Raw genomic sequence first — 12,610 nt, forward strand, 5'->3', positions numbered from 1 at the left:
ACTATTAATAGTTACCAATATATTATCAGGAGGATCCTTTAAGTATTAAGAGTTCATGAGCTGTGAATTTGTTGTCACACACATATGGCTACACAAATCTCATCTTAGACTCTTTTCAAGTGTCTGTAGGAATTATTCTGTCATCACTTTTTTGGGGTTTTTTTTTAAAGGTTTACTTTAACATGATAGCTGGATGTAGGGAATTGCTTAGAAAAAGAGAGTAATATTTGGAGGAGAAAATGGGAGAATGATTTGAAGGACATGCCAAGTGCTTACTTTTAAAATACATTGGATATCCCAATAAAATTACTAAGTTTATCATAAAAGTTTTCAAATACCTTTTTTGTTTTGTTTTGTTTTATATTCCGTACAGGAACTTCGTATTGATGGCCACTAATTTGTGTGTTTTTATCTTTTTCCCTTTTTTGTTGTTTTTTTGTTTTGTTTTTGTTTTTGTTTTGTTTTGCATGCTGTCCCCTGTGTTGGAACTCTCTTTAGAGAGTAAGTTGGTTCAATATTTGTTGGAAACCTAACCTTACTTGCATGAATGTGCAATTAACCCTTTTTCTCTATTTTTCTTCCCCAAAGAGTTCATGCAGTGTCAAGCCTTTTGCAATCATAAAATGCTATATACAATTATGTAAACTGTGTGGTAAAGTTTCGAGATGTGCTTTATCTACTAATTAACTGACATTGTTTGGTTATGCATTCCTGCTTTATATTGTGGTGGTTGGCACATCTGAAATAATTCACTTTAAATGTAGATCACTTATAATTATTTTCATATCTGTTTATTTTTTCCACTATCAAATTATTAAAAACTTCAACTTTAGATGCTTGATTTCAGAATTTTAATTTACATCATAAAAACGGAAACTGCAGAAATCACAGTACCCACATACATTGTTCAACACACAGGTGGTTGAGTTCCATTTTCCATTCCAAACTCATCCTTTACCTTAAATGCTCTTACAGCTGCCTTAAATTCTTCATGCTTTGGCCTAAGACAAAATGGTATGATTCATAATTTTTTTAAATACAACAAAATGACTCGTTTGAGTTTTTTCCAGACATTCACTGTGGTAAACCTAAATTCAAACAAAGCTTGAAAACAAAATTGAGTCCTCAGTTATGTGTATTTTTAACAGCTAAAACATTGGCACAGGATCTTTAGAGTACTTTCACCATAGTGATTCATAATTCACTTCATAATTATTTCAATTTAAACCACTTTACATGTTTAAAGTGCCATAAGAAGTCCACATGACTCCATCAAATAAGAGGTTGTAACCAGTTTGTTCAGCTTGCACATTTTAATGAAAGAGACGTGTGTCAGTGTCTGCAAACTCGAAGAAACGGGTACAGTTTTTAAATTCTGCTGACCTGTATAGTTTAATTTGAAGGGTTTTAAATACAATTGTAAGACCCCCAGTGTAATCTTTATAGCACCGGAATTTTTTTGTTGCTTGCCTAAGTCCAATATATTTTTCCCTAATTTTAGGGCTGTGAAATCCAAAGACTGTCATATTATAATACAGAAAGTACTTTTTGGTTTGGTTTTGCCCAGGTCTTATAATCATGCCCACTGCTTGTGCGTCCACAAAGTGGTATGTTATTTCAGTTCAGCTGAATACAGAAGACATTTCCAATTCCGAGCATAGAAATGTCTTCCCACTACTGGGAGGGTAATTTTTAAACCTCAGACTTGAATACAAATCTAGACAGATAGCAGAGGAATTAGCAATTTTTTATTTTTTTTTTTACAGTTTTCAATGCGGTTTGCCGCAAAAGGGAAGTTAATTAAAGTAGCTCATCCTGATGGGCTTTATGTTGAGTAGGATTTGTATTGTTTTGTTTCTAACACAGCTTTTCAGTATTTAAGATGTCTATTAAAAGATTCTCCCTGATCTTTATTAGATCCTGAAAGAATCGTAGAATCCCAGGTTGGAAGGGACCTCCAGGATCATCTGGTCCAACCTTTCTTGGCAAAAAGAATCTGAATTTATTTTTCATTTCTAATGTAAATTTTGAGGCACTTCTTTTAAAGATACATGTATGGATTTTTTCACTTTATGGTGTGAATTTGCTTACCCTGGCTTGATTATCAACATGAAAAGAGATCTAATTTCCTCAGCGATGAAGGCATGCAGCAGCGTGCACCAGCTCCTCCGTACTTGATCAGTGCTGTGGAAGAAAGCGCACTTCCGTGGGCTGGTTTCTGCAGCCGTGTGAGGTATGATCACAGTTTGGGATCATCCACTCTCACAGACAGCAGCAGAATTTGGCCTTATGACAAGCCAGGTCAGCCGCAGGAGGATGTGGAGTTCCAGCCCTTCCTCTGCAGCAGCTATTTCCAACCTTGTACCCATGTCATAAATACTCAGGAGGCAATATCTGTCCAGCCCTCTTTACGTCATAGCAATACTTCTGCTTCTGTGCCCAGCTACGTGCTGGAGCTGGAGTACGTATCAGTTGTGAAGGTAGCACTTTCAGCCCAAACACCCGTTTTTTTTCTTATCAGAGAAATGGGAAACCCATGGGCCACACTGGTATAGGGCATATACATCCTGATTTCACCTTAAGTCTTGAAAAAACATAAAATCAGTGAGATACTAAAAAGGCTGTTTAAACGAAGTTACCTATTTGTCATGCCTTGCTTTACCCCTTCCCTCCAAAAAGCCCTTTTTCCTGGTCTGATTGCTGAGGTTACTATAAATACAATAATATACGTCTTTTTTTTTTTACTGAATGCAGTCTTTTCAACATTATTTGTATTTATTGTATTCAGCATTATTTGTTGAAAAGAACACAATGGGTAACATCTTTTTGAAAAGACAAAAGTACTTCTGTGTTTTAAACACATGCCAATCTGAAATGTATCGTGGCTTTTTTCCATACTCTGGTGAATAATTTTGTGTTTGGATACCTGCAATAGCAGGAGAGTCTTGTTCTGTTCCACAAATATTTTATGTAAAGGAATTGGCCAGCTTTCATGATTTTGCAGTATTTAGTAATGCAGATATTTACAATGAATATTTTGCTAAAGAGTTATAGCAGCTTTTTTGGTTTTAGAGAGAAAGTGGTTTTGTAGTCTTCAAGGAATATGTCAAATCAACTTAATGACAAAGCTTGAAAGGGTAACAAATTAAGTTTTACTGAAAAAATTGAGGTTGCGCCAGCCATCACAGTAACCATTTCTTTTCTTGACGAAACTGCATGGAATACCTAATTGTCAAACTTCTACAGAAGTCAGCTAACATTTCCAATGTACTCTTGTATCAAAATCCAATGAAAAAGCAAGAAAGATTTCTTTTTTCTTTTTTTTTTTCCTGCTTGGCTGCAAAACACTGCCTTTCTCTGCCTCCGATTCCCTTACTGCTTTCTTCTTTCTTTGTAAGTTCAGCATATGTCAGTGTCGTTTCCTCTTTTGCCCCATCCTACCCTCTTTCCATCTTCTTCTGCCTTTTAGGTGTTCAGTATGTTTTTGGAGACACTGGTGGACTTCATCCAGGTCCATAAAGAAGATCTGCAGGACTGGCTGTTTGTACTGCTGACACAGCTGTTGAAAAAAATGGGTGCTGATTTGCTTGGGTCTGTACAAGCAAAAGTTCAGAAGGCACTTGATGTTACAAGGTAATGAGTTCTTAAAAAAAAAAAATTAAAAAAACAACACTAAAAAAAATCCAAACCCTCATGCTACTTCCAAGTTTTTGGGTTTTTTTTAGTGTGAGATTCTTGGAAAAATGCAGAGCTAGTAACAGATCGTGAAACTTCAGTAAACCTTGCTGCTTAAGCGTTTTGGTTTCCTAAATGACTCTTAGTTGAAAGGGTTTGAGACCTTAATGATGAACAATTAATATGATACTACTTATCTGATTCTAAAATATGCATCTAAGCCACGTATGTTTGTTGTCTTGCCTTGTGTTCAGTGATGCAGTGCTTGTGTTTGAACTTCTGTATTTTGATATAAAAATATTGTTGCAATATTCATCTCTCAGTGTCAGCAGGCTTTTAAGGAGTTATGGCAATAAAGGATTTGCTTTCTGTCTTCCCTCCGCTCTCCCCAAACTTCACTAACAGCCTGATTCCAAAATGATCTTCTATGATTTTGGGGGCCATCAGAGCTGCCCATCCCTGGCCAGTTTTATTTCCAAATGAAGGCTAAATTTTTAAGTAGCGTTGGAGGGGTTCTGGGACCTACTTCTCATTGTCCGTTCTCTGAAGTACGAGATAGTCTAAGCAGTCTAGGCCTCTGCTGAAGCTATTCATGTGGCAGATCTGCTGTGAAATCTGGGGAAGGGTATGGTGTATGTTGCGGGGGGAAAGGGAGTATGATCTGCTACACCTCTTTTTTGCTGCTGCAAGCAGAGCCTTTGAGGGTCATACCCGGAGTGTGCAACATGGGAGAGCGGAGGCAGCCCAGAGTGGAACAGTATGGTTCAGAGAAGTGTGCAGGAGGGATGTGGTATATACCTTTAGCAATACTACTGCATATTAATTTGAGGATTGCATAGATTTAGAATCAGAATTCTACCTTATCACTATTATATCATTCCTTGTTACTTGCATTATCTATTCTAGCTATAATTGCTTCAAAGCAGGAATTTTTAAAATTTTGTCCTTTACGTGTTAGGTGAATGTTTCTGCAAGTCACATACAATATCAACAAAACTGGTAGAAATTTTTTTCTTTTAGAAGTACTAAAGCTTTTCTTTACTGAAAAGAGTGAGGGCTTATTTAGTGCCTCTCAACAGGTATTAAAAGAAAATTTCACATAACACGATTTGATTTGTTTGTTTTACAGAGAATCTTTTCCAAATGACCTCCAGTTCAGTATTTTAATGAGATTTACTGTTGACCAGACCCAAACACCTAGCCTGAAGGTAAGAATTCTCAGGCTTGCATTGCAAACAAAAATCTTCATTGATAGACATTTGCTTGTCTTAATATTTGAATTTGGATTGTTATTTTTGTTTTGTTTTTAAAAAAAAAAGAAAAAGGTTTTCAATTAGTGGATTTTGTTTTTGTAAACTTTCAGACAGTCAAGCCAGCACTACAGGACCAGCTTCGCTCTTTTTGGAGCTCAAAGGTTTTTGTCTGAATTATTGTCTTTAATCTTAACCCTATGTCAAACTCTTACAGTGTTTCCAATAATTTTTATTTGAATGCATTCGTATGCTGCTACTAACCTTTGCAAGAAACTTTAAGCATGCAGATGTTAAATTTTAAACATTTCACTAGTATGAAAATGTTTGCTGCAAGAGAGATCTAATAAAACCACAGTACAGTAAAAATGAGCAACAAAAATGTGGCCGCCTAACATCAAGCTGGTTATGCAAACTCACTCTATCAAGTCTTTTCTAATTTTATGTTTGTGATTTCCCAGTCGTGTTTTCCTAGTTCATACATATTTTTTTCCTGTGTTCAGCCTGATAGGTCTTAAATGAATTTAAACTATTTTAATATTAATATGAACTCGAGTTACTATATTAAAAATCAGCTCCCTTTGTGGTATACTTACTTCTCTGAAAGCAGTGTGTAGCTTTATAATTGCACACATTTTTACATAAGAATCTGTAGTCGGTAGACCTGCCAGTAAAACTGAAAAGTAAAAAAGTATTCTGTAGTACATTTACAGTTCCAAAGAGTTGGTTTTAGGATAAATGCATCAAGTCCTTGGAAGATTTACAAGTGATGTAAATGGGGAAATAACAAGCATATGATAACTGGCATTTTCTGCTCTATCCTGCACGAAATATTTTTACATAGTTTGATACTGCACAAGACTATGACTTTTCCCAAGTTATGTTGAACCTAAAGTTACATGAATATGCCTTTTTTGTCTACAATACAGTAAAACTTACATTTTTAAGATTTTGAGGACAGTTGATACGTTGACCACTGTTGCTTCGTAGAGCTGTGTTAAAAAGGGACTGCTGTCATTTATTGAAGACAGCAAATGAGGTAGTAAAAATCAGTTTGTTGTTTAAATAAATCCTTGGAACAAATTGGACTTGGTTTTGTTTTACTTGGTTTTCCTCCCCAGGAAGGTGAATTTGATGGTTGAGATGTTCTTTTTTTCCATACAGTAGTATAGCTGGTAAATACATATTGATCATGTTTCAAAATTGAGAGTAGATTTGGAATGAGACATGGACTCCTACTAGGCTGATTTGGGGCTAAGTTCAAGAATATTCACTATGCGACCTAGAAGGAATTAAGAAGTCTGAAACAGTTAATGGGAAGATGTTCTGAAAATAGCTTCCAGTATTTGAGAGACACATCTGAAATTAAGATGTCGATTAAAAACTACCTCCGTAGAAGAACACCTGTTAGTTTGAAATAAAATCAAGAGTATTTAAAATGAATTTTTGGGACAGTAAAGTATGTAACTGTTTAAGAGAAGGTAAGCTTTTTTCAGAAGAAAGTGGTATCTACCCCCTACTTCCATCGTTATGAGGTTACTACGACTTCAGGATCCAGACAGTAAAGTTATTGAACATAAACTGCAGAAGTATCTATTTAATATCCACGTTCCTGAATATTTTGTCTAAATCCCATCCTCAGTGCACCCAGATGTCTAACAGATTAATTGATAATCTTAGGACACTACTCCATTTCTTGAAGTCTTCAGCTTTTGTTCTTAATCTGAGAAATTATTATTGTGTTGCAGAGTGTGCTTTTGCACTAGATATACTGAAAAACAGCATTCACTGTGACAGGAAAAATCAGAGAAAGGATTTTCAGCATCCTTTAAGATCGTCAGATATAAGAAGGGATGATAGATCAGAATTTTGCTCTGTGGAAGGATTCCCTTCTACAAATGACTTTTCCGTCTGGTTTTCATGTGGTAGGAGTAAATAATCGTGGTCCTTTAGAGTAAACTGTCATTGTCATTCTTACACTTAGAAACACAGCTAAGTCTTGGACAATAAAAGTCAAGCTTTTAGAGTGGCCACAGAGGTGGATTTGGATAGCTAGCCAGTAAGAGGACCAAACATAGAGAAGATATAATTCTACTGACCTAATCCATGGAGGATGCAGCACAGTGTATTGTGCTGTATCTATCTTACTTTCTTCTCCTGTAATTTTACATGTAGGTGTGGTGAACTGCTGAAACACAGTTCAGAGGTGCCAGATACATGTATTTATTTTGGTCAAATATATGGATGGGCATAGGAGTCAAATTTCTAGATGGGATATAATCTGTTAAGCTTATTTTCACGGATGCAGAACATATGCTTTCCAAAGGATGGGTGTTGTCCTGAAAAACACTTCAAATCATCACTTTCATTTTTTTCAGGTTGAATATCAAATGGCTTACATGCAGTGAGGAATTGATTTAAGCATTGTGACCAAAGTTCATTACAAGTTTCTGAACCCTTCTTTCCTTTGAAAATACTGATTTGTTGACAAAGGTTTTTGCCACAGTTGATCAGAGATTTGTATTCTTTTTCCCTAAGTCCATATTAAAATTTCTGGATTTAAAAAAGCCCAGGCAACCAATGACACTTTCACAGAGATGAGAGCGCCGTTGAAAGTTCATCTTTAGTGTATATTTTAGTCATTTGGTTAAAATAATGGCAGAGGCAGTCACTCCTAAGTATCCAGTAACTTAGGGACAGACACCTGGGATGTGGCAATCTGAAAGTCACTTTGTGTGAATGCTTGTATTCAGTCTGAGTAAGGTAGAGTAGAGTCTCTTGCATCCCAGGAAAGCACTGTAAGAGATGGACTTTTTCTGGTTTAAGTAAAGCAGTTTCTCTACATTCCTCTCTCCTTTTTTCTTTTTTCCTGTTACATGAAATGTTTCTTTTATCTTACCCTGATGCAGCAAATGAAACTCTGTAAACCTCAAATTTTTCACAGGTCAGGAAAACAATTTGCCTTCTGGCACTGACTGTGTAGCATCCTTACAGTATTTCCTGAATCTCTGGAGGTAGTTGCACATATTGTTGTGCCAGAATTTGTCATTTCATTATCTGTGAAAGATGTTTATGAAGCACTTTAGTTCCATTTATGTCTAATCTTTTTCTTGTAATAGTGCTAATTGTGGCTTGATATATATTTCAGCTCACTTACTACAGCAGTGCTATTCTTAAACAAAATGTCTGTGTTTTATGCTGTACAGGAAAAATGTCTCAGTGTATATAGTCCAGCAAAAGTACAATAAATTCAACCTAGAAGAGTACAAAGAAAGTCAAGACAGTATTAAACAACTTCATACACAGTGGTTTCAGATTAACGGCAATATTCATTCTAAGAATTCCTGGAGCTGCTTTCATTGCAGTCAAAAATTGTTTATAACCTCTCTCAGAGAGATTAACTGGACTGTTGAAGAGGGCTATGTTTAGACCTTTTATTTCTAAATCTCAACTGTGTGCATACTTACTGGAAATAGTGACAAAAATACATCATAAGTAGATTTGCTGCTATTACAGAGTTTACTTCAGGGTGGGGTTTTTTAATCCATAATAATACTGTCTCATTATATTTAAGCATAGAAAGGTACTCCTTCCAGAATTTCTTCTCTCAAAAGCAATTAGTGAAAAACACTGTCTTTCAAAATAGCTGTCAAACTTAGCTTTGGGTATCTGTCTCACTGTGAAAAGCTTTATTAGTGAGAACTCTCTCCATTCATCTTCTGTTCAGTGCTCTTCTGTCTCCTGAGAGCCTCCATCTTTCCAGAATTCTGTGCACTTTACTCTGTGGGAGTAGTTTAAACACTAAATAATACTGCTCTCTCAGATACAGTACTCCAGAATTTTTTCATTGGGAGAAATGCCTCTGGATGTTCCAAGTGTTACAGTTCTTAACAGTAATTTTTTTTAAGGTGTGATATTATATATATTTAAATCGTGAACAGTGAAACATAGTGCTGTCATAATGGTTTCACTTGGTAATCTAGAAGTTCTAACTATTACTTCGTATTTGGAAAACTATGTAGCCTAAGGTTTTTTGCTGCGGAGATGTTTGTGGGGTTTTTTTCCTTGGAAAGAATCTAGCAAATAGTGTGGGTTTTACTGCATTTGTTGATATTGATCTGCATAAGATGAAAGCCTCCAGCTGTTGCTTGTTGTATAACTTCAGAGAAGTTGAGCTTTAATAGCTGCTGTGAAAGTGAAGTATTCATTATTAATCTACATGTATCAGCTATCGCTAATGTGTGTGTCACTTACTGTATCTTGAGTTTTTAATAGCTTGCAAGTTTTCATGACCAAGGGAAATTTCTAAATAGCTTTGCTCAGAACAGTTGTACTACAAGCCATGAACAATTAAAAATACACCCAGAACTCTTTATGGTTATGATGGACATAGGTGTCTCCTTCCTGGTAGGTGTTTCTGATTCACTATGATTATTAGTGGAAATAAAAGCAGCTAAGTCAAATAGGTGGCCTAAATAAATATTCACCACTTTTGTTGACAGGTTGTGTGACACATCTCTGGGGCAGCAGGAGTTGAGGAGATAAATATTTAAGGGAGATACAGGCATAATAGCCCTTTGCCCAAAGCTGTGCAGGGGTGCGATTTTGGAGAAACTAGAGAGAGGCTGCAGTCTGGGGTGTATAAAACAGATATTCTGCATAGGGAGTAGAGGGAGTTAGTGGAGTAGGAGAACGATGCTCAGATAAATGAAGGAATAAAGCAGCTTTTATATCCTCCTGGTAAATCCATGTCTCTGTCTTCTAAATATCTTCAAAGGAAAAGTGTGCACGTGACCCCTTCTAAGTCTTTTGTAGAAATTCTATTCCATACCTTTTTAGTATTTAATGGGAAGATTCATGTGGCTTATCCCCAAAGATAGTGACTGGTCAACTCTGCTGTTTTGTAAAAGAATGCTGAGTGTTAACTACATAGTAGGAACTAATAGGAACTGATTATTGGTTCCTCAGATGATGTTCATTTTTCATTTTAGTACTTGAAAAAAGTTCCTAATAATTCTGAATAATTCTTTAAAATCCTGATTATTCTTAAATATTCTGAGTACTTTGGTTTTCTTTTTGTTAAATATAAGCTTCTGTCTATGCAATGATTTGTGTATCTTTTACTACCAGTGAAATCTAAGATTTCTATTAATATTTGGATTTCTGTGGAATAACTCCCTTCTTGAAATGTTATATCCATTTGTAAATTGATTTATTGTATAGAGTTTTATATCAGTGCTGAAAAGATGTTTAGTTGGGAAAAAAACCTTTATTTTAGGGAATGAACATTCTACTCTGTGAGCACACTTGTTCTGGCAGCACACCATTTTTATTGTCCACCTGACTCTGTTTCTCTTTGCAGGTCAAAGTTGCAATCCTTAAATACATAGAGACTCTTGCGCAACAGATGGATCCAGGAGACTTTGTAAATTCAAGTGAAACTAGGTTAGCAGTGTCTCGAATCATCACCTGGACCACAGAACCTAAAAGCTCAGATGTTAGGAAGGTATGTTTGTTAATGTGTGCTTAGAATTGCAGTACATTCCAAGTATCTTGGCAAATTAGAGAAGCTAATATTTCTTGCATAACAAAAAAAAATTATTGTTCTTTAAAAACAAATTTACTCTTTCATAGAGAAAAGATACTTTTATACCCTTCTCAGCACACACACCTATTTTTTCTGTATAAAGTATCAGAAGGGATGAAGTAAAACTTTGCCAAAAATTATATGTTTAAGAATATTGAAGTAAAAATTTAAAATTAACACATCTTGAAACTCTCCGTTAGGGTTGTATTTTCATGTATGTTAATATGTTGAGATTCTCTTTCACAATACAAGGAATAACTTTGGTTCAAGCACTATCTGGTATTAAAATCTCTTCAGTGGGCATTTTCTATACAGTTTTAATATTACTTCAGAGACCACCCTCTGTGATACTAATAGTGCACCCATAACAGGAATGGTAAGTTTGGTAGCAAACTTCATTCAATCTCTGTTGGATTTTCTCGAATCCTTTGTATTTAACAAAAGATAGGTAAATAACTGTTGACCCTTTGACAAAAGAAAGTTTGTGCTTTAATAAGTTAGTATCAAAGTTTGTTCTTGTAATGCTGCAGTTCCAGTGCAAAACTCCATTTTCCACATAACTGTTGTGAAGTGAAAATGAATATTTGTGAGCTACGTAGATACACCAGGGTTATGGAATAACCATGAGAAATGTACTAATGCAGTCTTTGGAAAGAGTTTATAAATAGTCCTTCCAATTATAGAAAGCAAAAATCTTTGAGTTTTGTTTGCAGTTTGATGGAATGGAGTTTTGTTGTTCTGATTGTCACCAGCCGTTCAGTCTTAGCTGCAATTATCAGCATGGTAACACTTTTGGAATGGTAAATAAACATATTTACTTTATGGCTCATAAGTGCAAGTATCTTTGACACAGAGAACTAACTCTTCTGTTTCTTTTTTTCTGTTTATTTCTGCAGTTTGAAGAGTTGCAACAATTCATTTGTTTAGGTTTCCATTGCTATTGTCAATTAAGTTTGAGTTTTGGCAACTTCATCATTTCTGGCAACAGTACCAAAACTTCCTTTCTTTAGGAGGGATGTTTCATGGGAGAGAATTGAGACAAAATAGGGGGAGCTGTCTCACAAAGTGTGTAATGTGAAGAGAACAAAAATAAAAATAACTTTGACAACTGCTTGGTATCTGGAATGTTTGTAATATGTAATAAAAAACCATAAGAGAGTTTATATTGGAGATAATGTTTCTGTCACTTCTTACATAATTTCATGAGTATGAGAAAGCAGTAATAGATTATATCCTATGGACTTTTCTTGCCTAGTACCATGTTCTAGTGACATATGTAAGACCATAAAACAGGAGGAGAATTGAAGCAGCACTATCTTCTAAATCAGTAAAGTTTTAGTACTAAGACACGTGGCAAGCTGTCTTATCTGATGGTTCATATCTCTAATAAGCATTTTTATGTCAATAAGTAACTGAATCATGGAAAGAATTGCCAGTGAGTTTAATCATCTGGAACACCTTAATTATATGAAGTTTTCTCATTTTATTTTTTCTTTCCATAACACAGCTGTTAGAGGCAACTAACTGCGAAAAGCCTTTAATAACTCTTGAAAATAAAATTTCACCAATAAGTAGTCAAAAGAGTTATTCTGATTGTATAAAGTGGTTCGTTCTCTTAACAGGCTTCACAGCCTGCTATCACAGACTTTTTCATTTTATTTATTTTAATAAGCTTATAGCATTTGGTATGATTTCTTTAAAAGCTTTTGCCAAGTGCATTTCTGTGTAATTGATGGGTTTGGGTTTGGGGTTTTTTTTCAGTAAAAACATCTCTAGTACTAAGTATTATGAAAAATCCTTTTTATTTTATTAGTCTGAAATTGGGCACTCCTAGTACAGTTCAGTGACTTGGGACTTCTTTCTGGAAGGTAAAATTCTAAGATTAGAACTCTTCTGGAAAGAATTAGAATCTTCTTAGAGTTCTTCTAAGACCAAAACAAAAAAAAAAATTTCTAATCCTTATTGTAGACTTTTAAAGATGTTATCTGTATGACTGGACTTAAATCTCAAGAGAGAGCTTATGCTAAGGAGAAGAAAAACCTCTAAATACTCTAAAATGCCTTCCCCCCCCCCCCCCCCAAAGAAGAGAGAGAGAAAA

At 35.3% G+C, this 12,610-nt stretch overlaps 1 protein-coding gene across 35 annotated transcripts in view; it reads left to right on the forward strand.

The window, feature by feature from the left end:
* CLASP2 (cytoplasmic linker associated protein 2) overlaps window positions 1-12,610 on the forward strand; it is a 149,148-nt gene that overhangs the window by 119,830 nt on the left and 16,708 nt on the right. For 25 of the 35 annotated variants that reach the window (XM_050891757.1, XM_050891764.1, XM_050891762.1 and 22 more), the window contains 3 exons: window positions 3,470-3,633; window positions 4,805-4,883; window positions 10,288-10,431. In XM_050891757.1, the coding sequence (XP_050747714.1) occupies window positions 3,470-3,633; window positions 4,805-4,883; window positions 10,288-10,431 (387 nt within the window). Of the gene's footprint in view, window positions 1-217; window positions 221-3,469; window positions 3,634-4,804; window positions 4,884-5,038; window positions 5,090-10,287; window positions 10,432-12,610 lie in introns of all 35 variants that reach the window. The other 10 variants (XM_050891768.1, XM_050891769.1, XM_050891754.1 and 7 more) reach the window with 3 other exon arrangements.

This window comes from Gymnogyps californianus, chromosome 2, assembly GCF_018139145.2.
Source record: "Gymnogyps californianus isolate 813 chromosome 2, ASM1813914v2, whole genome shotgun sequence".
In the NCBI taxonomy this organism is placed as follows: domain Eukaryota; kingdom Metazoa; phylum Chordata; class Aves; order Accipitriformes; family Cathartidae; genus Gymnogyps; species Gymnogyps californianus.